The 24,722-nt window shown below is 44.6% G+C and overlaps 1 protein-coding gene across 2 annotated transcripts in view; it reads left to right on the forward strand.

Moving 5' to 3' along the window:
- Positions 1-1,363: 1,363 nt before the first annotated feature.
- The window catches only part of LOC135520995 (homeobox protein 2-like), a 74,738-nt gene continuing 51,379 nt past the window's right edge, over positions 1,364-24,722 (forward strand). Inside the window, exons 1-4 of one of the 2 annotated variants that reach the window (XM_064946891.1) lie at positions 1,364-2,025; positions 2,958-3,012; positions 16,945-17,033; positions 17,790-17,924. In XM_064946891.1, the coding sequence (XP_064802963.1) occupies positions 1,739-2,025; positions 2,958-3,012; positions 16,945-17,033; positions 17,790-17,924 (566 nt within the window). In that variant the 5' untranslated portion in view covers positions 1,364-1,738. The remainder of the gene's footprint in view (positions 2,026-2,957; positions 3,013-16,944; positions 17,034-17,789; positions 17,925-24,722) is intronic. The other variant, XM_064946892.1, reaches the window with a different exon arrangement.

Consider the following 24,722-nt stretch of genomic DNA (forward strand, 5'->3'; position numbering starts at 1 on the left):
TACTATGTCTACATGTACGAATTGACCAGAATATCTACAATATTGTAAATTGTAAATTTTGTAAATTGTAAATTGTAAATTTACCATGGAAATTAGGCATTAGTTCAGAAATCACAAAATGACATTCATCACCTCTGTTGTCTTGGTGTGATCTAACCTCGTTGTTTCAAGTTGCAATATGTCCCCTTTTGGCGGACACAATGAAAATTCACATAGAAATGTCAGTTATAGATCTGTGATTATCATTGAAAACAAATCTAAGAAGCAGTAGATCTCTTCTACGTGTGCTATTTCTATGCTTCCCCATTCTTAAATATCCCGTTTTTGTGTCTTTTACTTTTGGGTTTTGTACACCAGATTCAAACAGCTGAACATTCAATTTTTCGGGTTATGGAAAATATATTTCACAGCGGTTTAGATGGTACAATGATTCTCTACACAATTGGCTGCTTGTTTTGTCACACAAACTGAAATTAGGCGAACTGTTCGAATTTTAACAATCAGGAAATGGTCGGAGCTATTTCTGCATATTGCACCTTTGAGAGCCATACACACCGTGAAATGTTCTGCATCCCTGTTGTCATGCAACACAATGTAAAGTCCACAAAAACAAACATGTTTTTCTTCTTCTTTCAAGATCCCACAGGACCTCCAATTGGTCCTTTGATATCTAATTAAAACTAAATTACTTTTCAAATTTTAAAGGCCCAGTGCTGTGTGTTAGATCTATTTCCACACGAGGTGGTTGGAATAATACTGTGAAATAGTGAAAATTATGCAAATGCACTTTAATTGTGAGAGCTGTTCGGAAAGACATCTCCTGGTGACCGTTCCCATGTGGTTAATTAGTTAATAGACCAATAAGAAAGAGAGTTCCAAACCTCTCTGCCAATAACAGCTCGTTTTCAGTTTTCCCCTCCCCATACAGACCACTCCCAGACAGTCCCAGCAACATTCTTGCTTGAGAAAATGCTATTTGCGAATAATACGTTTATTTATTTTTTTACCATTTTTAATTTAAAACACTTGTGGTAAGATACTTCATTGTTAACCAGAAATTATTTGATATTGAGATAAAAACGTCTGCATTGGGCCTTTAAAGGTTCCATAGATTTTTATTTTTTAAATTGATTCTCTTCACTTTTTTTGTACAGAGTTATACGTTTGCTTACGGCTTGTTCCCCATTCACGACGTTTATATTCCATTCACTTCTTTTTAGTTGAGTTATTAACCCACCTGTTGCTTGTGGGGGGTATAGTTAGTGACAAGCGGTGTGACTGTGTGTGTTTCTATAGAAACGGCACCAACACCTGCCCTCCCGTGACACCTCGGCGCTGAAAACGGTATGACACACACGAGACTTCTACGGTCACCTGGGCATAACGGGGCACGCAACCTGACTCTCTGCATGTGCATTTTTATGAAGTTGTTCCCGTTACATTCAGAAACATTTTTTTTACCAGGAAGTATTTACCTGGATAGCATGCACGCTGGAAGAACTCAGCTAACTTCAAAGTAGCATAACTTTCGTTCAGGTTGGACTATTTTATGCGAAGTTTAAGATGCTCATTTGAAAATGTGGACTGAATGGACCTAAAATATCCGGTAATGGCGTATCGATAATGACGACCGTCCTATCCTGTAACAGAAGTGGTCAACTACGTTGAAATTGGATGCATTTTTATTTGTGTGGGGAAATGATCTAGCGCAGCCTTCGATACTTTCACCCCGATCGTCATGAACTCTGAAAAGCCCAGTTTTCTATCGCAACCTGTCGTGAAGAACATTTTCGTGTATCGAAATGGAGATCCGTTTTACGAGGCTCGCCGGTTAGTGGTAAACCAAAAGAGAGTGTCCAATTTTGATACTTTTCTTCGAGATGTGACGGGGGGTGTGCAGGCTCCGTTTGGAGCGGTTCGGAACATCTACACCCCTAGAATGGGTCATCGGGTGGCCTGCCTGGACCATCTACAGAGCGGGGAACAATATGTCGCTGCCGGGAGAGAGAAATTCAAGAAATTGGAGTAAGATAATTGTGTGTGTGTGTGTGTGTGTGTGTGCGCGCGCGCGTAATAATTGTCTGTTGTATTAGTTCATGTACACTATTGAAGGATTCATTGATGTTCATTGACACTGAATGACAGACTCACTGTCTGTGATGTTCATTGACACTGAATGACAGACTCACTGTCTGTGATGTTCATTGACACTGAATGACAGACTCACTGTCTGTGATGTTCATTGTATACTGAATGACAAACTCACTGTCGGTGATGTTCATTGTATACTGAATGACAGACTCACTGTCTGTAATGTTTACATTTCAAGGTCGAGTTGACCTCACCCTACTGATGTTCCAATAACTATAAAATAGTGAAAACCCTAATTTGAACTGTTACAATTGGACAGTGTTCCCTAAACATGTAGGCCACTGTGCGCACTTTAATTCTTTATCTGTAAAGCAGCTTTTTATTAAAGGGTTTGTAGAGATGGCATTTGGCCCACACTCCTTATAGAATCTATCCTAAGTAGTTGTATCCTCATATTTTATCACAGAAATGTTTTTTTCATGATAATTGTCTCTCCGTTGTAAATTGCAGTCACTTAGATAGGAGCTTTGTAGAGATGACACTGTGACATAGAGACATAGAGATGACATTGTGACATAGAGATGACGTTGAGACATAGAGATGACATTGTGACATAGAGATGACATTGTGACATCGAGACATAGAGATGACATAGAGACATAGAGATGACATAGAGACACAACCGGCCATGATCGGTTTGGGCCGGGGTCGGGCCGTCAATTGTAAAATAACAATTTGTTATGAACTGACTTGCCTCGTTAAATAAAGGTTCAATAAATAAAAAACATTCTGTAGAATGTCTGACCAATTAAACCACAGATAATTGCAGTTGCCTGTATAACTTTGTCCCTCCATTGTAATTGCAGTTATTCACAGATAGGATCCAAGCAGAAGAGGAAGCTCCTTACTTCTTCAGGGCAGGTGAGATGACTTGTTGCACTATCCACCATTCACACCACTTTACCAGGAGAAACTCACGAGACCTTGTCTTCTACTGGTCCTTTACCAAGAGAAACTCACTAGACCTTGTCTTCTACTGGTCCTTTACCAGGAGAAACTCACTAGACCTTGTCTTCTACTGGTCCTTTACCAGGAGAAACTCACTAGACCTTGTCTTCCACTGGTCCTTTACCAAGAGAAACTCACTAGCCCTTGTCTTCTACTGGTCCTTTACCAGGAGAAACTCACTAGACCTTGTCTTCTACTGGTCCTTTACCAGGAGAAACTCACTAGACCTTGTCTTCTACTGGTCCTTTACCAGGAGAAACTCACTAGACCTTGTCTTCCACTGGTCCTTTACCAAGAGAAACTCACTAGACCTTGTCTTCCACTGGTCCTTTACCAAGAGAAACTCACTAGACCTTGTCTTCTACTGGTCCTTTACCAGGAGAAACTCACTAGACCTTGTCTTCTACTGGTCCTTTACCAGGAGAAACTCACTAGACCTTGTCTTCCACTGGTCCTTTACCAAGAGAAACTCACTAGACCTTGTCTTCCACTGGTCCTTTACCAAGAGAAACTCACTAGCCCTTGTCTTCTACTGGTCCTTTACCAGGAGAAACTCACTAGACCTTGTCTTCTACTGGTCCTTTACCAGGAGAAACTCACTAGACCTTGTCTTCTACTGGTCCTTTACCAGGAGAAACTCACTAGACCTTGTCTTCCACTGGTCCTTTACCAAGAGAAACTCACTAGCCCTTGTCTTCTACTGGTCCTGGCTTGCTGGCCATGCTGTGCTGTCAATTAGACTGCAACTGTTTTGAATGATTAATGACATTTGGCCTTCAAAGGGGAAACATGTTTTTTAATTGTTCATCATTCACTCACAGGATGTACTGGTCTCTGGGTGCCTGTTTGAGAAGCCCTGGCCTCTAGGTGCCTGTTTGAGAAGCCCTGGTCTCTGGGTGCCTGTTTGAGAAGCCCTGGTCTCTGGGTGCCCTGTTGAGAAGCCCTGGCCTCTGGGTGCCCTGTTGAGAAGCCCTGGTCTCTGGGTGCCTGTTTGAGAAGCCCTGGTCTCTGGGTGCCCTGTTGAGAAGCCCTGGTCTCTGGGTGCCTGTTAGAGAAGCCCTGGTCTCTGGGTGCCTGTTTGAGAAGCCCTGGTCTCTGGGTGCCTGTTTGAGAAGCCCTGGTCTCTGGGTGCCCTGTTGAGAAGCCCTGGCCTCTAGGTGCCCTGTTGAGAAGCCCTGGTCTCTGGGTGCCTGTTTGAGAAGCCCTGGTCTCTGGGTGCATGTTTGAGAAGCCCTGGTCTCTGGGTGCCTGTTTGAGAAGCCCTGGTCTCTGGGTGCCTGTTTGAGAAGCCCTGGCCTCTAGGTGCCCTGTTGAGAAGCCCTGGCCTCTAGGTGCCCTGTTGAGAAGCCCTGGTCTCTGGGTGCCTGTTTGAGAAGCCCTGGTCTCTGGGTGCCTGTTTGAGAAGCCCTGGCCTCTAGGTGCCCTGTTGAGAGGCCCTGGTCGCTGGGTGCCCTGTTGAGAAGCCCTGGTCTCTTGGTGCCCTGTTGAGAAGCCCTGGTCTCTTGTTTGCAAAAAATCAGCTATGAAAGGTGTAATGTCAGTCACCACGTTTACATGTGCACAGTATTCTGGGTAGTAGCTCATATCCGCTTAAGGTCTTATTTGGGATAAGATGTTTACATGTGCACATTATTCTGGGTAGTAGCTCATATCCGCTTAAGGTCTTATTTGGGATAAGATGTTTACATGTGCACAGTATTCTGGGTAGTAGCTCATATCTGCTTAAGGTCTTATTTGGGATAAGATGTTTACATGCACCTTTGATATCCTGCTCACGAGTATCACTGTACCCATGAATTATCATAATGTTCCTCATTTACGTTCACATGGGTTAAATGGATTAGTGACTGTAAAATGGACACTGGCTGTAGATCTATAACCTCTCACATGTAGAGTAATATAGTACAAACTCCTGCAGAATTATACATTTCTTGCAGTGAAATTATACAACAAATGTTAATTTAGTCTCGGAACAGGAGTGGAGAAATATGATTTCTTTCAGCGTCTCTTGAGAAAATGTGAATGTGCGTGTAATGGGTTGTCTTTGACTCTGTTATGCAAGCAGACACTATTTCAACCACATAAAATATGCATCCAAGACGAACTGAAGTCTTATCAGAAACGTGTTTTATCATTTTGACATGTTTTCATTTCCTTAAAACCGGTCAAACTGATGATAGTTGGACATGTTGTATGGGACTGGTCTTTCCACTGTTCTGGGAGTTATTGAGTTTTCTCCCCGGCCCCTAAAACAAAACAGACAACTTTACCGGTGTTAACTAGAGTACTAATGCATTCGTTCTTTCGATGTAAGACATTATTCTGGTCAGCACTACTTTATTTCGTTTTCTAACAGAACAGAAGCTGCATGTATCTTAACTATAGTTGACAAACAAATGGCCTACCAAATGTCAGAAATGACAATATGGCCGACCAAATGTCAGAAATGACAATATGGCCGACCAAATGTCGGAAATTACAATATGGCCGACCAAATGTCAGAAATGACAATATGGCCGACCAAATGTCAGAAATGACAATATGGCCGACCAAATGTCAGAAATGACAATATGGCCGACCAAATGTCGGAAATTACAATATGGCCGACCAAATGTCGGAAATTACAATATGGCAGACCAAATGTCGGAAATTACAATATGGCCGACCAAATGTCGGAAATTACAATATGGCCGACCAAATGTCAGAAATTACATTATGGCAGACCAAATGTCAGAAATTACAATATGGCCGACCAAATGTCAGAAATTACATTATGGCAGACCAAATGTCAGAAATTACAATATGGCCGACCAAATGTCGGGAAATTATAAGCAGAAACTTCAGGTAACTATCAGCTAAATAAATTATGGAATTATTGTGGATGGGAACTACAGGAAGCTACTTTATGAAGTGATTTGTTTGACAGTCAGATGAAAACATCACCCCACAACACCCGTGGAACTGAGCCTGTTCAGACAGCAAATAAACAACAGTAGACGGGATAAGATGTTTCCCATCTAAGATTAGCATATCCCAGGAATCTTATTTATCTCATAACCAGGATACAAGCTTTTGGGTGGGGGGGTTATTGTAAACAGGATATGATGTTTATATGCATCAAGTCAAAAACAGAATACTTGATTATGACGAATAATAACAGGATATTGGTGCGCATGTAACCGTGGTAACCTGAATAATAACAGGATATTGGTGCGCATGTAACCGTGGTAACCTGAACAATAACAGGATATTGGTGTGCATGTAACCGTGGTAACCTGAATAATAACAGGATATTGGCGTGCATGTAACCGTGGTAACCTGAATAATAACAGGATATTGGCGTGCATGTAACCGTGGTAACCTGAATAATAACAGGATATTGGCGTGCATGTAACCGTGGTAACCTGAATAATAACAGGATATTGGCGTGCATGTCAACGTGTTCAGTGCTGTTTGAGAAAGATCAGCTAAGTGAGAGGCGAATACCAGTGTTTAGTCACCTCCTTTTTTTGTGGTTTGTGAATAATCACTTTGTTTGGCAGATCGGTGACTATGAATGACTAATGTAGTGATGATAATCAACCTCCTTCAATACATATTTAATCCGGAATAGCATCTTTAATCAACCATTGTGGTCCGCCGCAGAGCGCCTCGCGGTCAGATATATCTCTTACCACACACCGAGCGGTGGAAACACTGACGTCACACGACCGTCACCTCCCTGTCCAGCGCTAAGGGCTTTATTTACAGTCAGTTTCTTTGCAGAGGAGCAGCAACAAGCACACAGGCTGTGTTCCAAAAATGGCACTTGCAATCCTATGGAAGTGCACCACTTTTGACCAGGGACCATAGTGCTCTGGCCCGAAAGGTAGGGCACTCCGTAGGGAATAGGGTGTCATTTGGGACACAGGCACTGCATGATTTCTGTTCTAATCATGACTAGTGGAGGTTTAATAGGCCAGTCTATTTAGGAGAGCCACACTCACTGCTGTCATGTTCCTCTGATTGGTTCAATTAAAGAGGCCCTCAAACAACACTCAGAACCCTGGCTGTGACCAGCAGCCTGCCGCACTGAAGAGGAAGTAGGGCTAGGATGGACTGTTAACTGGGTTTAGGACTCTTCCCAAACAGCCTGCTGTGGGTCTGTCTGCCGCACTGAAGAGGAAGTAGGGCTAGGAGGGACTGTTAACTGGGTTTAGGACTCTTCCCAAATAGCCTGCTGTGGGTCTGTCTGCCGCACTGAAGAGGAAGTAGGGCTAGGATGGACTGTTAACTGGGTTTAGGACTCTTCCCAAATAGCCTGCTGTGGGTCTGTCTGCCGCACTGAAGAGGAAGTAGGGCTAGGATGGACTGTTAACTGGGTTTAGGACTCTTCCCAAACAGCCTGCTGTGGGTCTGTCTGCCCCACTGAAGAGGAAGTAGGGCTAGGATGGACTGTTAACTGGGTTTAGGACTCTTCCCAAACAGCCTGCTGTGGGTCTGTCTGCCGCACTGAAGAGGAAGTAGGGCTAGGATGGACTGTTAACTGGGTTTAGGACTCTTCCCAAACAGCCTGCTGTGGGTCTGTCTGCCGCACTGAAGAAGAAGTAGGGCTAGGATGGACTGTTAACTGGGTTTAGGACTCTTCCCAAACAGCCTGCTGTGGGTCTGTCTGCCGCACTGAAGAAGAAGTAGGGCTAGGATGGACTGTTAACTGGGTTTAGGACTCTTCCCAAACAGCCTGCTGTGGGTCTGTCTGCCGCACTGAAGAGGAAGTAGGGCTAGGATGGACTGTTAACTGGGTTTAGGACTCTTCCCAAACAGCCTGCTGTGGGTCTGTCTGCCGCACTGAAGAAGAAGTAGGGCTAGGATGGACTGTTAACTGGGTTTAGGACTCTTCCCAAACAGCCTGCTGTGGGTCTGTCTGCCGCACTGAAGAGGAAGTAGGGCTAGGATGGACTGTTAACTGGGTTTAGGACTCTTCCCAAACAGCCTGCTGTGGGTCTGTCTGCCACACTGAAGAGGAAGTAGGGCTAGGATGGACTGTTAACTGGGTTTAGGACTCTTCCCAAACAGCCTGCTGTGGGTCTGTCTGCCACACTGAAGAGGAAGTAGGGCTAGGATGGACTGTTAACTGGGTTTAGGACTCTTCCCAAACAGCCTGCTGTGGGTCTGTCTGCCGCACTGAAGAGGAAGTAGGGCTAGGATGGACTGTTAACTGGGTTTAGGACTCTTCCCAAACAGCCTGCTGTGGGTCTGTCTGCCGCACTGAAGAAGAAGTAGGGCTAGGATGGACTGTTAACTGGGTTTAGGACTCTTCCCAAACAGCCTGCTGTGGGTCTGTCTGCCACACTGAAGAGGAAGTAGGGCTAGGATGGACTGTTAACTGGGTTTAGGACTCTTCCCAAACAGCCTGCTGTGGGTCTGTCTGCCGCACTGAAGAGGAAGTAGGGCTAGGATGGACTGTTAACTGGGTTTAGGACTCTTCCCAAATAGCCTGCTGTGGGTCTGTCTGCCGCACTGAAGAAGAAGTAGGGCTAGGATGGACTGTTAACTGGGTTTAGGACTCTTCCCAAACAGCCTGCTGTGGGTCTGTCTGCCACACTGAAGAGGAAGTAGGGCTAGGATGGACTGTTAACTGGGTTTAGGACTCTTCCCAAACAGCCTGCTGTGGGTCTGTCTGCCGCACTGAAGAGGAAGTAGGGCTAGGATGGACTGTAAGCTAGGTTCAGGACTGTTGCTGTCACCATGGACTGTAGTAAGCTAGGTTCAGGACTGTTGCTGTCACCATGGACTGTAAGCTAGGTTCAGGACTGTTGCTGTCACCATGGACTGTAAGCTAGGTTCAGGACTGTTGCTGTCACCATGGACTGTAAGCTAGGTTCAGGGACTGTTGCTGTCACCATGGACTGTAAGCTAGGTTCAGGACTGTTGCTGTCACCATGGACTGTAAGCTAGGTTCAGGACTGTTGCTGTCACCATGGACTGTAAGCTAGGTTCAGGACTGTTGCTGTCACCATGGACTGTAAGCTAGGTTCAGGACTGTTGCTGTCACCATGGACTGTAAGCTAGGTTCAGGACTGTTGCTGTTACCATGGACTGTAAGCTAGGTTCAGGACTGTTGCTGTCACCATGGACTGTAAGCTAGGTTCAGGACTGTTGCTGTCATCATGGACTGTAAGCTAGGTTCAGGACTGTTGCTATCACCATGGACTGTAAGCTAGGTTCAGGACTGTTGCTGTCATCATGGACTGTAAGCTAGGTTCAGGACTGTTGCTGTCATCATGGACTGTAAGCTAGGTTCAGGACTGTTGCTATCACCATGGACTGTAAGCTAGGTTCAGGACTGTTGCTGTCATCATGGACTGTAAACTAGGTTCAGGACTGTTGCTGTTACCATGGACTGTAAGCTAGGTTCAGGACTGTTGCTGTTACCATGGACTGTAAGCTAGGTTCAGGACTGTTGCTGTCACCATGGACTGTAAACTAGGTTCAGGACTGTTGCTGTCACCATGGACTGTAAGCTAGGTTCAGGACTGTTGCTGTCACCATGGACTGTAAGCTAGGTTCAGGACTGTTGCTGTCACCCTGGACTGTAAGCTAGGTTCAGGACTGTTGCTGTCACCCTGGACTGTAAACTAGGTTCAGGACTGTTGCTGTCACCATGGACTGTAAGCTAGGTTTAGGACTGTTGCTGTCACCATGGACTGTAAGCTAGGTTCAGGACTGTTGCTGTCACCATGGACTGTAAGCTAGGTTCAGGACTGTTGCTGTCACCCTGGACTGTAAACTAGGTTTAGGACTGTTGCTGTCACCATGGACTGTAAGCTAGGTTCAGGACTGTTGCTGTCACCATGGACTGTAAGCTAGGTTCAGGACTGTTGCTGTCACCATGGACTGTAAACTAGGTTCAGGACTGTTGCTGTCACCATGGACTGTAAGCTAGGTTCAGGACTGTTGCTGTCACCATGGACTGTAAACTAGGTTCAGGACTGTTGCTGTCACCATGGACTGTAAGCTAGGTTCAGGACTGTTGCTGTCACCATGGACTGTAAGCTAGGTTCAGGACTGTTGCTGTCACCATGGACTGTAAGCTAGGTTCAGGACTGTTGCTGTCACCATGGACTGTAAACTAGGTTCGGTACTGTTGCTGTCACCATGGACTGTAAACTAGGTTCAGGCGCATTGGTCAGAATGCAATGAACAAGGATGTGGGGAACAAGGATGTGGGGAACAAGGATGTGGGGAACAATGATGTGGGGAACAAGGATGTGTGGAGGCCAAACCGTTGAGACGCTACAGATGTTACCGTGAGAGTCTCATCTTTCCATAGAGGGGTCATATTAGTGTAGAGGCCAAACCGTTGAGACACTACAGATGTTACTGTGAGAGTCATCTTTCCATAGAGGGGTCATATTAGTGTAGAGGCCAAACCGTTGAGACACTACAGATGTTACTGTGAGAGCCTCATCTTTCCATAGAGGGGTCATATTAGTGTAGAGGCCAAACCGTTGAGACACTACAGATGTTACAGTGAGAGTCTCATCTTTCCATAGAGGGGTCATATTAGTGTAGAGGCCAAACCGTTGAGACACTACAGATGTTACCATGAGAGTCATCTTTCCATAGAGGGGTCATATTAGTGTAGAGGCCAAACCGTTGAGACACTACAGATGTTACTGTGAGAGTCTCATCTTTCCATAGAGGGGTCATATTAGTGTAGAGGCCAAACCGTTGAGACGCTACAGATGTTACCGTGAGAGTCTCATCTTTCCATAGAGGGGTCATATTAGTGTAGAGGCCAAACCGTTGAGACACTACAGATGTTACCGTGAGAGTCTCATCTTTCCATAGAGGGGTCATATTAGTGTAGAGGCCAAACCGTTGAGACACTACAGATGTTACCGTGAGAGCCTCATCTTTCCATAGAGGGGTCATATTAGTGTAGAGGCCAAACCGTTGAGACACTACAGATGTTACCGTGAGAGTCATCTTTCTATAGAGGGGTCATATTAGTGTAGAGGCCAAACCGTTGAGACACTACAGATGTTACCGTGAGAGTCATCTTTCTATAGAGGGGTCATATTAGTGTAGAGGCCAAACCGTTGAGACACTACAGATGTTACCGTGAGAGTCATCTTTCTATAGAGGGGTCATATTAGTGTAGAGGCCAAACCGTTGAGACACTACAGATGTTACAGTGAGAGTCATCTTTCCATAGAGGGGTCATATTAGTGTAGAGGCCAAACCGTTGAGACACTACAGATGTTACAGTGAGAGTCATCTTTCCATAGAGGGGTCATATTAGTGTAGAGGCCAAACCGTTGAGACACTACAGATGTTACTGTGAGAGCCTCATCTTTCCATAGAGGGGTCATATTAGTGTAGAGGCCAAACCGTTGAGACACTACAGATGTTACCGTGAGAGCCTCATCTTTCCATAGAGGGGTCATATTAGTGTAGAGGCCAAACCGTTGAGACACTACAGATGTTACCGTGAGAGTCTCATCTTTCTATAGAGGGGTCATATTAGTGTAGAGGCCAAACCGTTGAGACACTACAGATGTTACAGTGAGAGTCTCATCTTTCCATAGAGGGGTCATATTAGTGTAGAGGCCAAACCGTTGAGACGCTACAGATGTTACAGTGAGAGTCTCATCTTTCCATAGAGGGGTCATATTAGTGTAGAGGCCAAACCGTTGAGACACTGCAGATGTTACTGTGAGAGTCATCTTTCCATAGAGGGGTCATATTAGTGTAGAGGCCAAACCGTTGAGACACTACAGATGTTACAGTGAGAGTCTCATCTTTCCATAGAGGGGTCATATTAGTGTAGAGGCCAAACCGTTGAGACGCTACAGATGTTACCGTGAGAGTCTCATCTTTCCATAGAGGGGTCATATTAGTGTAGAGGCCAAACCGTTGAGACACTACAGATGTTACCGTGAGAGCCTCATCTTTCCATAGAGGGGTCATATTAGTGTAGAGGCCAAACCGTTGAGACACTACAGATGTTACAGTGAGAGTCTCATCTTTCCATAGAGGGGTCATATTAGTGTAGAGGCCAAACCGTTGAGACACTACAGATGTTACAGTGAGAGCCTCATCTTTCCATAGAGGGGTCATATTAGTGTAGAGGCCAAACCGTTGAGACACTACAGATGTTACAGTGAGAGCCTCATCTTTCCATAGAGGGGTCATATTAGTGTAGAGGCCAAACCGTTGAGACACTACAGATGTTACCGTGAGAGCCTCATCTTTCCATAGAGGGGTCATATTAGTGTAGAGGCCAAACCGTTGAGACACTACAGATGTTACTGTGAGAGTCTCATCTTTCCATAGAGGGGTCATATTAGTGTAGAGGCCAAACCGTTGAGACACTACAGATGTTACCGTGAGAGCCTCATCTTTCCATAGAGGGGTCATATTAGTGTAGAGGCCAAACCGTTGAGACACTACAGATGTTACCGTGAGAGGATCGATTTTCATGACGTCTCCTGGTCTGATGAACAGCGCTGTAGCTCGGCCACCTTCCACCACAGATGCAGATGGCCAACGTACAGTAGACGAATGTGTTGGATTGACCCACAGCCCACACCAAGAAACCCTGATATCTCTAGTGTTGGATTGACCCACAGCCCACAGCCCACACCAAGAAACCCTGATATCTCTAGTGGGGGATTGACACACAACTCACACCAAGAAACCCTGATATCTCTAGTGTTGGATTGACACACAGCCCACACCAAGAAACCCTGATATCTCTAGTGTTGGATTGACTCACAGCCCACAGCCCACACCAAGAAACCCTGATATCTCTAGTGTTGGATTGACACACAGCCCACACCAAGAAACCCTGATATCTCTAGTGGGGGATTGACACACAGCCCACAGCCCACACCAAGAAACCCTGATATCTCTAGTGTTGGATTGACACACAGCCCACACCAAGAAACCCTGATATCTCTAGTGGGGGATTGACACACAGCCCACAGCCCACACCAAGAAACCCTGATATCTCTAGTGTTGGATTGACACACAGCCCACAGCCCACACCAAGAAACCCTGATATCTCTAGTGTTGGATTGACACACAGCCCACACCAAGAAACCCTGATATCTCTAGTGGGGGATTGACCCACAGCCCACACCAAGAAACCCTGATATCTCTAGTGGGGGATTGACTCACAGCCCACAGCCCACACCAAGAAACCCTGATATCTCTAGTGGGGGATTGACACACAGCCCACACCAAGAAACCCTGATATCTCTAGTGTTGGATTGACACACAGCCCACAGCCCACACCAAGAAACCCTGATATCTCTAGTGGGGGATTGACTCACAGCCCACACCAAGAAACCCTGATGTCTCTAGAGGTGGATTGACACACAGCCCACAGCCCACACCAAGAAACCCTGATATCTCTAGTGTTGGATTGACACACAGCCCACACCAAGAAACCCTGATATCTCTAGTGTTGGATTGACTCACAGCCCACAGCCCACACCAAGAAACCCTGATATCTCTAGTGTTGGATTGACCCACAGCCCACAGCCCACACCAAGAAACCCTGATATCTCTAGTGGGGGATTGACACACAGCCCACAGCCCACACCAAGAAACCCTGATATCTCTAGTGTTGGATTGACACACAGCCCACACCAAGAAACCCTGATATCTCTAGTGTTGGATTGACTCACAGCCCACAGCCCACACCAAGAAACCCTGATGTCTCTAGTGTTGGATTGACACACAGCCCACAGCCCACACCAAGAAACCCTGATATCTCTAGTGTTGGATTGACACACAGCCCACAGCCCACACCAAGAAACCCTGATATCTCTAGTGGGGGATTGACACACAGCCCACAGCCCACACCAAGAAACCCTGATATCTCTAGTGGGGGATTGACACACAGCCCACACCAAGAAACCCTGATATCTCTAGTGTTGGATTGACACACAGCCCACACCAAGAAACCCTGATATCTCTAGTGTTGGATTGACCCACAGCCCACACCAAGAAACCCTGATGTCTCTAGTGGGGGATTGACACACAGCCCACACCAAGAAACCCTGATATCTCTAGTGGGGGATTGACACACAGCCCACAGCCCACACCAAGATACCCTGATATCTCTAGTGAGGGATTGACACACAGCCCACACCAAGAAACCCTGATATCTCTAGTGTTGTATTGACACACAGCCCACACCAAGAAACCCTGATATCTCTAGTGGGGGATTGACTCACAGCCCACAGCCCACACCAAGAAACCCTGATATCTCTAGTTGGGGATTGACACACAGCACACAGCCCACACCAAGAAACCCTGATATCTGTAGTGGGGGATTGACACACAGCCCACACCAAGAAACCCTGATATCTCTAGTGTTGTATTGACACACAGCCCACACCAAGAAACCCTGATGTCTCTAGTGGGGGATTGGCACACAGCCCACACCAAGAAACCCTGATATCTGTAGTGGGGGATTGACACACAGCCCACAGCAACAAACCCTGATATCTCTAGTGGGGGATTGACACACAGCCCACAGCCCACACCAACAAACCCTGATATCTCTAGTGGGGGATTGACACACAGCCCACAGCCCACACCAAGAAACCCTGATATCTCTAGTGGGGGATTGACACACAGCCCACAGCCCACACCAAGAAACCCTGATATCTCTAGTGTTGGATTGACACACAGCCCACACCAAGAAACCCTGATATCTCTAGTGGGGGATTGACACACAGCCCACACCAAGAAACCCTGATGTCTCTATAGGGGGATTGACACACAGCCCACAGCCCACACCAAGAAACCCTGATATCTCTAGTGTTGGATTGACACACAGCCCACAGCCCACACCAAGAAACCCTGATATCTCTAGTGGGGGATTGACACACAGCCCACACCAAGAAACCCTGATATCTCTAGTGTTGGATTGACACACAGCCCACAGCCCACACCAAGAAACCCTGATATCTCTAGTGGGGGATTGACACACAGCCCACAGCCCACACCAAGAAACCCTGATATCTCTAGTTTAAACTGACTGATTTTGATGGGGATTTTCTTATTATATCACTTAGATTGACACACGGGTCAATAGGGGTGGCAGTTGGTCTTGTGGTTAGAGCGTTGGACTAGCAACTGAAAGGTTGCAAGATCGAATCCCAGAGCTGACTAGGTAAAAAACTGCCCCTGAACAAGGCAGTACTGGGCCAATACGACAAGGTTCCGGAGATGATCACCCTGAACAAGGCAGTACTGGGCCAATACGACAAGGTTCCGGAGATGATCACCCTGAACAAGGCAGTACTGGGCCAATACGACAAGGTTCCGGAGATGATCACCCTGAACAAGGCAGTACTGGGCCAATACGACAAGGTTCCGGAGATGATCACCCTGAACAAGGCAGTACTGGGCCAATACGACAAGGTTCCGGAGATGATCACCCTGAACAAGGCAGTACTGGGCCAATACGACAAGGTTCTGGAGATGATCACCCTGAACAAGGCAGTACTGGGCCAATACGACAAGGTTCCGGAGATGATCACCCTGAACAAGGCAGTACTGGACCAATACGACAAGGTTCCGGAGATGATCACCCTGAACAAGGCAGTACTGGGCCAATACGACAAGGTTCCGGAGATGATCACCCTGAACAAGGCAGTACTGGGCCAATACGACAAGGTTCCGGAGATGATCACCCTGAACAAGGCAGTACTGGGCCAATACGACAAGGTTCCAGAGATGATCACTGAAAATAATTTTTTAGGCCGTCGTTGAAAATAAGAATTTGTTCTTAACTGACTTGCCAAGATGAATAAATAAAAATAGACTCTTAGGGATTAGCAGACGTTGTTACCCAGAGCGACTTACAGTTAGTGCATCTACAGATAGCTAGGTGACATGTCATAGTTGTAGTCAGTACATTTGTCCTCAATAAAGTCGTTATGAGCAAGGTCAGAGTAGGTAAGGTGGTGGGGGGGTCAAGTGGGAGTGTTAGTTCACAAAAATAAAGACAATCCCCGAGCTGACAAGGTAAAAAAATCTGTTGTTCTTCCCCTGAACAAGGCAGTTAACCCACTGTTCCCCTGAACAAGGCAGTTAACCCACTGTTCCCCTGAACAAGGCAGTTAACCCACTGTTCCCCTGACCAATGCAGTTAACCCACTGTTCCACTGAACAAGGCAGTTAACCCACTGTTCCCCTGAACAAGGCAGTTAACCCCACTGTTCCCCTGAACAAGGCAGTTAACCCCACTGTTCCCCTGACCAAGGCAGTTAACCCACTGTTCCCCTGAACAAGGCAGTTTAACCCCACTGTTCCCCTGAACAAGGCAGTTTAACCCACTGTTCCCCTGAACAAGGCAGTTAACCCCACTGTTCCCCTGAACAAGGCAGTTAACCCCACTGTTCCCCTGAACAAGGCAGTTAACCCCACTGTTCCCCTGAACAAGGCAGTTAACCCCACTGTTCCCCTGAACAAGGCAGTTAACCCCACTGTTCCCCTGAACATGGCAGTTAACCCCACTGTTCCCCTGAACAAGGCAGTTAACCCACTGTTCCCCTGAACAAGGCAGTTAACCCACTGTTCCCCTGAACAAGGCAGTTAACCCCACTGTTCCCCTGAACAAGGCAGTTAACCCCACTGTTCCCCTGAACAAGGCAGTTAACCCCACTGTTCCCCTGAACAAGGCAGTTAACCCCACTGTTCCCCTGAACAAGGCAGTTAACCCACTGTTCCCCTGAACAAGGCAGTTAACCCCACTGTTCCCCGGTAGGCCGTCATTGTGAATAAGAATTTGTTCTTAACTGACTTGTCAAGTTAAATACATCTCTCCTCTACTTTTAGCCTTATCCACAGGCTAAACCGGTGCCCCAGAGTCGAATCATCGTATCAGCAAGATTCCTGAAACCCATTAAAGAGCCCCGTTCGATTTTGTAAGTTCAACTTACCCTTTGTCCCTGTGTGAATGTGTCTGTGTGTTGCGTTGATATACAGGTCGACCCTACTACATCATCACAGTTGTTTGTGATTGATATGGATCTAAACTGGTGCCTGATATATTCATTGTGTTATAATTAACCAATAAGGTTCGAGGGGGGTGGTATATGGCCAATATACCACGGCTAAGGGCTGTTGTTCCGCACAACGCGGAGTGTCTGGATGCAGCCCTTAGCCGTGGTATATTGGCCACATACCACACAGCCTTACTGCTGTTATAAACTGCTTACCAACGTAATCAGAGCTGTGAAAAATACATGTTTTGTCATTTCCGTGGTATACGGTCTGATATACCACAGCTGTCAGCCAATCAGCATTCAGGGTTCGAAACCACCCTGTTTACAATTACATTTGACATTTGACAGTCATTTAGCAGAAGCTCTTCTCCAGAGTATTCATGTTAAAATAGCTCAGTGAGCCAGCCAGGTACGACACCCAGTTTATAACTACATTTTGACATTTACAGTCATTTAGCAGAAGCTCTTCTCCAGAGTATTCATGTTAAAATAGCTCAGTGAGCCAGCCAGGTACGACACCCAGTTTATAATTACATTTTGACATTTACAGTCATTTAGCAGAAGCTCTTCTCCAGAGTATTGATGTTAAAATAGCTCAGTGAGCCAGCCAGGTACGACAGTCGTAGTGGGTATGTTCCGTGTTCTGATTGTGAAGTTCTCTGATTCTCTTGACAGCGTGGTAGCGAATGGTGATGTGTTGACCCCAGCGTTAAGGCTGCTGATACCCCAACGGATACTGGGCCAATACGACAGGGTTCTGGAGATGATCACTGACAAAATGGGTTGGAGAATCCTGGGGTGTGTACGAAGGTACCAAACGTCATTGGTTTCACTTAAATAGATGTCGTTTTAAGTCAATTATTAATCCGTTTCATAAATTTTTTGGGGGGGGGGGCGCAGTTTCCCAGACAGAGATTTAAACCTCGTCCAGGACTGAAAATCATCCCGAATGGGGATCCTCCAATCAAATACATGTTTGTTGTTGTTCAGGGTTAGGCTTAATCTGTGTCTGGAAAACTCTCCCTGTGAGTTTCATTGTCAACGTTGTAACATTAGATCTGGTTTATAACGTCGTCTTCTTCTTGTTCCTAAATGACAGGTGATGTGTGAGTTCTCTCTTCTTGTTCCTAAATGACAGGTGATGTGTGAGTTCTCTCTTCTTGTTCCTAAATGACAGGTGATGTGTGAGTTCTCTCTTCTTGTTCCTAAATGACAGGTGATGTGTGAGTTCTCTCTTCTTGTTCCTAAATGACAGGTGATGTGTGAGTTCTCTCTTCTTGTTCCTAAATGACAGGTGATGTGTGAGTTCTCTCTTCTTGTTCCTAAATGACAGGTGATGTGTGAGTTCTCTCTTCTTGTTCCTAAATGACAGGTGATGTGTGAGTTCTCTCTTCTTGTTCCTAAATGACAGGTGATGTGTGAGTTCTCTCTTCCTGTTTCCTAAATGACAGGTGATATGTGAGTTCTCTCTTCCTGTTTCCTAAATGACAGGTGATGTGTGAGTTCTCTCTTCTTGTTCCTAAATGACAGGTGATGTGTGAGTTCTCTCTTCTTTTTCCTAAATGACAGGTGATGTGTGAGTTCTCTCTTCTTGTTCCTAAATGACAGGTGATGTGTGAGTTTTCTCTTCTTTCTCCTAAATGACAGGTGATGTGTGAGTTCTCTCTTCTTTTTCCTAAATGACAGGTGATGTGTGAGTTTTCTCTTCTTTCTCCTAAATGACAGGTGATGTGTGAGTTCTCTCTTCTTGTTCCTAAATGACAGGTGATGTGTGAGTTCTCTCTTCTTGTTCCTAAATGACAGGTGATGTGTGAGTTCTCTCTTCTTGTTCCTAAATGACAGGTGATGTGTGAGTCTCTCTTCTTTTTCCTAAATGACAGGTGATGTGAGTTCTCTCTTCTTTTTCCTAAATGACAGGTGATGTGTGAGTTCTCTCTTCTTGTTCCTAAATGACAGGTGATGTGTGAGTCTCTCTTCTTTTTCCTAAATGACAGGTGATGTGTGAGTTCTCTCTTCTTGTTCCTAAATGACAGGTGATGTGTGAGTTCTCTTCTTGTTCCTAAATGACAGGTGATGTGTGAGTTCTCTCTTCTTGTTCCTAAATGACAGGTGATGTGAGTTCTCTTCTTGTTCCTAAATGACAGGTGATATGGGAGTCTCTCCTCTTTTTCCTAAATGACAGGTGATGTGTGAGTTCTCTCTTCTTTTTCCTAAATGACAGGTGATGTGTGAGTTCTCTCTTCTTTTTCATAAATGACAGGTGATGTGTGAGTTCTCTTCTTTTTCATAAATGACAGGTGATGTGTGAGTTTTCTCTTCTTGTTCCTAAATGACAGGTGATGTGTGAGTTCTCTCTTCTTTTTCCTAAATGACAGGTGATGTGTGAGTTCTCTCTTCTTGTTCCTAAATGACAGGTGATGTGTGAGTTCTCTTCTTTTTCCTAAATGACAGGTGATGTGTGAGTTTTCTCTTCTTGTTCCTAAATGACAGGTGATGTGTGAGTTCTCTCTTCTTTCTCCTAAATGACCGGTGATGTGTGAGTTCTCTCTTCTTTTTCCTAAATGACAGGTGATGTGTGAGTTCTCTCTTCTTTTTCCTAAATGACAGGTGATGTGTGAGTTTTCTCTTCTTTCTCCTAAATGACAGGTGATGTGTGAGTCTCTCTTCTTTTTCCTAAATGACAGGTGATGTGTGAGTTCTCTCTTCTTTTTCCTAAATGACAGGTGATGTGTGAGTTCTCTCTTCTTGTTCCTAAATGACAGGTGATGTGTGAGTTCTCTTCTTTTTCCTAAATGACAGGTGATGTGTGAGTTTTCTCTTCTTGTTCCTAAATGACAGGTGATGTGTGAGTTCTCTCTTCTTTCTCCTAAATGACCGGTGATGTGTGAGTTCTCTCTTCTTTTTCCTAAATGACAGGTGATGTGTGAGTTCTCTCTTCTTTTTCCTAAATGACAGGTGATGTGTGAGTTTTCTCTTCTTTCTCCTAAATGACAGGTGATGTGTGAGTCTCTTCTTTTTCCTAAATGACAGGTGATGTGTGAGTTCTCTCTTCTTTTTCCTAAATGACAGGTGATGTGTGAGTTTTCTCTTCTTGTTCCTAAATGACAGGTGATGTGTGAGTTCTCTCTTCTTGTTCCTAAATGACAGGTGATGTGTGAGTTTTCTCTTCTTTCTCCTAAATGACAGGTGATGTGTGAGTCTCTCTTCTTTTTCCTAAATGACAGGTGATGTGTGAGTTCTCTCTTCTTGTTCCTAAATGACAGGTGATGTGTGAGTTCTCTCTTCTTGTTTCTAAATGACAGGTGATGTGTGAGTTCTCTCTTCTTGTTCCTAAATGACAGGTGATGTGTGAGTTCTCTCTTCTTTTTCCTAAATGACAGGTGATGTGTGAGTTCTCTCTTCTTGTTCCTAAATGACAGGTGATGTGTGAGTTATCTCTTCTTGTTCCTAAATGACAGGTGATGTGTGAGTTCTCTCTTCTTGTTCCTAAATGACAGGTGATGTGTGAGTTCTCTCTTCTTGTTCCTAATTGACAGGTGATGTGTGAGTCTCTCTTCTTGTTCCTAAATGACAGGTGATGTGTGAGTTCTCTTCTTGTTCCTAAATGACAGGTGATGTGTGAGTTCTCTTCTTGTTCCTAAATGACAGGTGATGTGTGAGTCTCTCTTCTTGTTCCTAAATGACAGGTGATGTGTGAGTCTCTCTTCTTGTTCCTAATTGACAGGTGATGTGTGAGTCTCTCTTCTTGTTCCTAATTGACAGGTGATGTGTGAGTCTCTCTTCTTGTTCCTAAATGACAGGTGATGTGTGAGTCTCTCTTCTTGTTCCTAAATGACAGGTGATGTGTGAGTTTTCTCCTCTTTTTCCTAAATGACAGGTGATGTGTGAGTCTCTCTTCTTTCTCCTAAATGACAGGTGATGTGTGAGTTCTCTCTTCTTGTTCCTAAATGACAGGTGATGTGTGAGTTCTCTCTTCTTTTTCCTAAATGACAGGTGATGTGTGAGTTTTCTCTTCTTGTTCCTAAATGACAGGTGATGTGTGAGTTCTCTCTTCTTGTTCCTAAATGACAGGTGATGTGTGAGTCTCTCTTCTTGTTCCTAAATGACAGGTGATGTGTGAGTCTCTCTTCTTGTTCCTAAATGACAGGTGATGTGTGAGTTTTCTCTTCTTTTTCCTAAATGACAGGTGATGTGTGAGTTTTCTCTTCTTGCTCCTAAATGACAGGTGATGTGTGAGTTCTCCTCTTGTTCCTAATTGACAGGTGATGTGAGTTCTCTCTTCTTTTTCCTAAATGACAGGTGATGTGTGAGTTCTCTCTTCTTGTTCCTAAATAACAGGTGATGTGTGAGTTCTCCTCTTGTTCCTAATTGACAGGTGATGTGAGTTCTCTCTTCTTTTTCCTAAATGACAGGTGATGTGTGAGTTCTCTCTTCTTGTTCCTAAATGACAGGTGATGTGTGAGTTCTCTCTTCTTGTTCCTAAATGACAGGTGATGTGTGAGTTCTCTCTTCTTGTTCCTAAATGACAGGTGATGTGTGAGTTCTCTCTTCTTTTTCCTAAATGACAGGTGATGTGTGAGTTTTCTCTTCTATTTCCTAAATGACAGGTGATGTGTGAGTTCTCTCTTCTTGTTTCTAAATGACAGGTGATGTGTGAGTTCTCTCTTCTTGTTCCTAAATGACAGGTGATGTGTGAGTTTTCTCTTCTTGTTCCTAAATGACAGGTGATGTGTGAGTTCTCTCTTCTTGTTCCTAAATGACAGGTGATGTGTGAGTTCTCTCTTCTTGTTCCTAAATGACAGGTGATGTGTGAGTTCTCTCTTCTTGTTCCTAAATGACAGGTGATGTGTCAGTTCTCTCTTCTTGTTCCTAAATGACAGGTGATGTGTGAGTTCTCTCTTCTTGTTCCTAAATGACAGGTGATGTGTGAGTTCTCTCTTCTTGTTCCTAAATGACAGGTGATGTGTGAGTTCTCTCTTCCTGTTTCCTAAATGACAGGTGATGTGTGAGTTCTCTCTTCCTGTTTCCTAAATGACAGGTGATGTGTGAGCTCTCTCTTCTTTTTCCTAAATGACAGGTGATGTGTGAGTTCTCTCTTCTTGTTCCTAAATGACAGGTGATGTGTGAGTTCTCTCTTCTTGTTCCTAAATGACAGGTGATGTGTGAGTTCTCTCTTCTTGTTCCTAAATGACAGGTGATGTGTGTGTTCTCTCTTCTTGTTCCTAAATGACAGGTGATGTGTGAGTTCTCTCTTCTTGTTCCTAAATGACAGGTGATGTGTCAGTTCTCTCTTCTTGTTCCTAAATGACAGGTGATGTGTGAGTTCTCTCTTCTTGTTCCTAAATGACAGGTGATGTGTGAGTTCTCTCTTCTTGTTCCTAAATGACAGGTGATGTGTGAGTTCTCTCTTCCTGTTTCCTAAATGACAGGTGATGTGTGAGTTCTCTCTTCCTGTTTCCTAAATGACAGGTGATGTGTGAGTTCTCTCTTCTTTTTCCTAAATGACAGGTGATGTGTGAGTTCTCTCTTCTTGTTCCTAAATGACAGGTGATGTGTGAGTTCTCTCTTCTTGTTCCTAAATGACAGGTGATGTGTGAGTTCTCTCTTCTTGTTCCTAAATGACAGGTGATGTGTGTGTTCTCTCTTCTTGTTCCTAAATGACAGGTGATGTGTGAGTTCTCTCTTCTTGTTCCTAAATGACAGGTGATGTGTGAGTTCTCTTCTTTTTCCTAAATGACAGGTGATGTGTGAGTTCTCTCTTCTTTTTCCTAAATGACAGGTGATGTGTGAGTTCTCTCTTCTTGTTCCTAAATGACAGGTGATGTGTGAGTTCTCTCTTCTTGTTCCTAAATGACAGGTGATGTGTGAGTTCTCTCTTCTTGTTCCTAAATGACAGGTGATGTGTGAGTTCTCTCTTCTTGTTCCTAAATGACAGGTGATGTGTGAGTTCTCTCTTCTTGTTCCTAAATGACAGGTGATGTGTGAGTTCTCTCTTCTTGTTCCTAAATGACAGGTGATGTGTGAGTTCTCTCTTCTTGTTCCTAAATGACAGGTGATGTGTGAGTTCTCTCTTCTTGTTCCTAAATGACAGGTGATGTGTGAGTTCTCTCTTCTTGTTCCTAAATGACAGGTGATGTGTGAGTTCTCTCTTCTTGTTCCTAAATGACAGGTGATGTGTGAGTTCTCTCTTCTTGTTCCTAAATGACAGGTGATGTGTGAGTTCTCTCTTCTTGTTCCTAAATGACAGGTGATGTGTGAGTTCTCTCTTCTTGTTCCTAAATGACAGGTGATGTGTGAGTTCTCTCTTCTTGTTCCTAAATGACAGGTGATGTGTGAGTTCTCTCTTCTTTTTCCTAAATGACAGGTGATGTGTGAGTTCTCTCTTCTTTTTCCTAAATGACAGGTGATGTGTGAGTTCTCTCTTCTTGTTCCTAAATGACAGGTGATGTGTGAGTTCTCTCTTCTTTTTCCTAAATGACAGGTGATGTGTGAGTTCTCTCTTCTTGTTCCTAAATGACAGGTGATGTGTGAGTTCTCTCTTCTTTTTCCTAAATGACAGGTGATGTGTGAGTTCTCTCTTCTTGTTCCTAAATGACAGGTGATGTGTGAGTTCTCTCTTCTTGTTCCTAAATGACAGGTGATGTGTGAGTTCTCTCTTCTTGTTCCTAAATGACAGGTGATGTGTGAGTTCTCTCTTCTTTTTCCTAAATGACAGGTGATGTGTGAGTCTCTCTTCTTGTTCCTAAATGACAGGTGATGTGTGAGTTCTCTCTTCTTTTTCCTAAATGACAGGTGATGTGTGAGTTCTCTCTTCTTGTTCCTAAATGACAGGTGATGTGTGAGTTCTCTCTTCTTGTTCCTAAATGACAGGTGATGTGTGAGTTCTCTCTTCTTTTTCCTAAATGACAGGTGATGTGTGAGTTCTCTCTTCTTTTTCCTAAATGACAGGTGATGTGTGAGTCTCTCTTCTTGTTCCTAAATGACAGGTGATGTGAGTTCTCTCTTCTTGTTCCTAAATGACAGGTGATGTGTGAGTTCTCTCTTCTTTTTCCTAAATGACAGGTGATGTGTGAGTTCTCTTCTTGTTCCTAAATGACAGGTGATGTGTGAGTTCTCTCTTCTTGTTCCTAAATGACAGGTGATGTGTGAGTTCTCTCTTCTTGTTCCTAAATGACAGGTGATGTGTGAGTTCTCTCTTCTTGTTCCTAAATGACAGGTGATGTGTGAGTTCTCTCTTCTTTTTCCTAAATGACAGGTGATGTGTGAGTTCTCTTCTTGTTCCTAAATGACAGGTGATGTGTGAGTTCTCTCTTCTTTTTCCTAAATGACAGGTGATGTGTGAGTTCTCTCTTGTTCCTAAATGACAGGTGATGTGTGAGTTTTCTCATCTTTTTCTTAAATGACAGGTGATGTGTGAGTTCTCTCTTCTTGTTCCTAAATGACAGGTGATGTGTGAGTTCTCTCTTCTTGTTCCTAAATGACAGGTGATGTGTGAGTTCTCTCTTCTTGTTCCTAAATGACAGGTGATGTGTGAGTCTCTCTTCTTGTTCCTAAATGACAGGTGATGTGTGAGTTCTCTCTTCTTGTTCCTAAATGACAGGTGATGTG

This window comes from Oncorhynchus masou, chromosome 29, assembly GCF_036934945.1.
Source record: "Oncorhynchus masou masou isolate Uvic2021 chromosome 29, UVic_Omas_1.1, whole genome shotgun sequence".
Lineage (NCBI taxonomy): Eukaryota > Metazoa > Chordata > Actinopteri > Salmoniformes > Salmonidae > Oncorhynchus > Oncorhynchus masou.